This window comes from Anarrhichthys ocellatus, unplaced genomic scaffold (assembly GCF_004355925.1).
Source record: "Anarrhichthys ocellatus isolate YVR2014 unplaced genomic scaffold, GSC_Weel_1.0 scaffold3285, whole genome shotgun sequence".
NCBI lineage: Eukaryota > Metazoa > Chordata > Actinopteri > Perciformes > Anarhichadidae > Anarrhichthys > Anarrhichthys ocellatus.
The window spans coordinates 3,494-5,940 of record NW_022283259.1 but is presented as its reverse complement, the minus strand read 5'-3'; the positions used below and the strand labels follow the sequence as shown (position 1 = coordinate 5,940).

Genomic DNA, 2,447 nt, shown 5'->3' with positions numbered 1-2,447 from the left:
AGTACATTATGGTCCATTTAGAGTCAAACAGACCATAAAGCAGGGGACGCTTTAGGGCGGGGCTACACGGTGATTGACAGGTCTCTATCAGAGACGTATACGGTGTCTCTACGTCACTCCTCAGTCCAGATATGGTCACTTCCTGTTCACTGGTTGCAAAAAAACCAAGATGGCAAATTACCTCAAAACATCAGTCCATAAACCGATGAGAGACGTCGTCCTCTTCTTATATACAGGCTTCTGGTTTCTACAAATAAAACTAGAATCACAGCCTCCACTCAAGTTAAAGTTCACAGTCATGTCCGTCCAAAATGTCTTTACTCTAAATTCAAACATTAGTGTTCACAGGTATCCAGTCAGGAAGACTCACTGTACTTAACCTCCATGGAAGTGCTGAGTCAGTCAGATTAGCTTTAAACGTGTCACATTATCTTATTAGAAGTTTGTATTATGAGGGTAGATTGTTCCTCACATTTGTTTTGGAGCGTGAGCGCTGGGGTTGTGGTGGCCCTTTGGCTCTGTTGAAACTGATCCTGAGTCAGTGTGGGGGGCCGCCTCAGGGGGACGATTGGCTGGTGTTGTAGCGACACCAAGTGGCCAACATAGGGAACTACAGCACTCCACTTCAGTCTCTGATAGATTGAGAAACAGTTTGTGTGTCTCATTGGTTGTAGCTGAGGCATTTCTGTTTCAGGAAGTAGAGTTTTATATATAAATATTAAAGACTTTTCTCTCCACACGCAGTATTTTAATGTGATTTCGGAGCTACGGTGAGAGGATGAACTCTGAGGAGCTCTAATGAGACCAAACTGAGTTTAAAAACACTTACTTCTCCTTCGTCTTCTTCTTCTCCTCCAGGTGGCGGTGAGCCTCCAGACGAGACTCGGGCGTGAACGAACACGGCGTGTGCCAGAACTCCTGCTCCCGCCGCTCCTCGTCCAGGTTCTCCTCCACCTCCCGGTTCTCCTGGTTCTCCGCCAACGCTGGGCTGCAGAGACAGAGATCCATCAGTAACGATTTAACTCTCATCTTTATCAGGTCAGTGTGGTTTATTTTAACTCCTTATTGGGCAGCTGAATACGTTCAAATAAAAATACTAAAATTACACCAATATTTCCATTTCTGAGACTTTTCCTGATGTTTTTACTTTTCACTTAAAGACTCACCAAAGAAAAGTAGTTATTTTAGTTCAATGCCAACAATCTTTGATTTAACTGAGTTTTAGAGACCTGACTTTACCTCAACAACACTTTCCTCTTTCCTCCCTCTGTCTGTCCTCTTGGTAGTTTTTTTTTTTTTGGGGGGGGGGTTATCTTTTAGGATTTATTTCTATATAACTTTCTCTTTTCAACTGATCTCAAAGTGTAATAACGGCCAAACTGGATGTGAGTGACAACGTGAGAGGTTTCCACCGACAGAGACAATAACTTTTCTTTATCATCAATAGTTCTTTTACTTTTTTGGGGTTTTTTTGTTGCAAAAATGTTTTCACTTTCCATAACTCAAACATATTACTTGTACTTGTAATGATGTATGTGAGCCATCAGTAGGCTGCCATCTGTCTGTGACTTCTGCTGTGCAAAGGATTGTGGGTCAGAAGAGCTGATGCAGTAGAACATCCTGGTACTTACTATACTATGTATTAAAACGTACTAAATAAATAGTATGGTAGTGTGGAACGCACCCTGAGACTTTAAGTAGTACGGGTCATGACCCCCCCCAAAAAACCTACATCCTACATTTCCCAGAATGCAACAGGATAGCGTCTCTCTTTAGTGACGCTTGTACTCACGCGGCCGTGTTGATGTCAGTGTACCAGCGGCCGTCGAAGCCTGGCTTCCTCTCCTCGTCTCCTTTCTCCCTCAGCGCCTCCTCTTTCTCCGTGCCTCTCCTCTTCAAGTACTCCTCCTCCTGCTCCCACACTCGCCTCCTCGCCTCCTCAAGGCCCTGAGAGGCTCGAATCCTCTCCGACCGGCTGATCACCGTCCCGTCCAGCCACTGAGGACAGAGACAAAAAACATAAAATGTGATCCAGGTTGTAATAAAACCAATTATCCTTTTCTCCTCTTCCTCATCATCTTCAACACTTTTAAACAACTGTATCTGTAGATGAACGTCCAGCAGCCTGTTCTGTCTCTACCTTGTGAATCTCAAGCACTTTGTCTTCGTGGATTCTTCCAGTCTAAACTCAGGTGGTTTAGTTAAACTTACCATGAGCTGAGGCAGAGCAGCCACCACGTACTGCCGGTAGCCCTCGAACTGAGCGCAGGGGTTCCCCACCAGGAAGAGCTCCGTGAGGTGGACGTTGTGCTGCAGAGACTCAACGCTGCTCAGAAGGCCCACGAAGTTCACTGTCAGGTCCAGTTTCTGGAGGCTCTCACAGCCTGAAGACAGGACGCAACACACACACACACACACACACACACACACACACACACACACACACA

At 45.4% G+C, this 2,447-nt stretch overlaps 1 protein-coding gene across 1 annotated transcript in view; it reads right to left on the bottom strand.

Moving 5' to 3' along the window:
* Window positions 1-638: 638 nt before the first annotated feature.
* The window catches only part of LOC116378873 (protein tilB homolog), a 2,275-nt gene continuing 466 nt past the window's right edge, over window positions 639-2,447 (bottom strand). The window contains exons 3-5 of the mRNA XM_031840780.1: window positions 2,212-2,384; window positions 1,793-1,998; window positions 639-988 (exon numbers count right to left, since the gene is read on the bottom strand). Coding sequence (XP_031696640.1) covers window positions 826-988; window positions 1,793-1,998; window positions 2,212-2,384 — 542 coding nt within the window. The 3' untranslated portion in view covers window positions 639-825. The remainder of the gene's footprint in view (window positions 989-1,792; window positions 1,999-2,211; window positions 2,385-2,447) is intronic.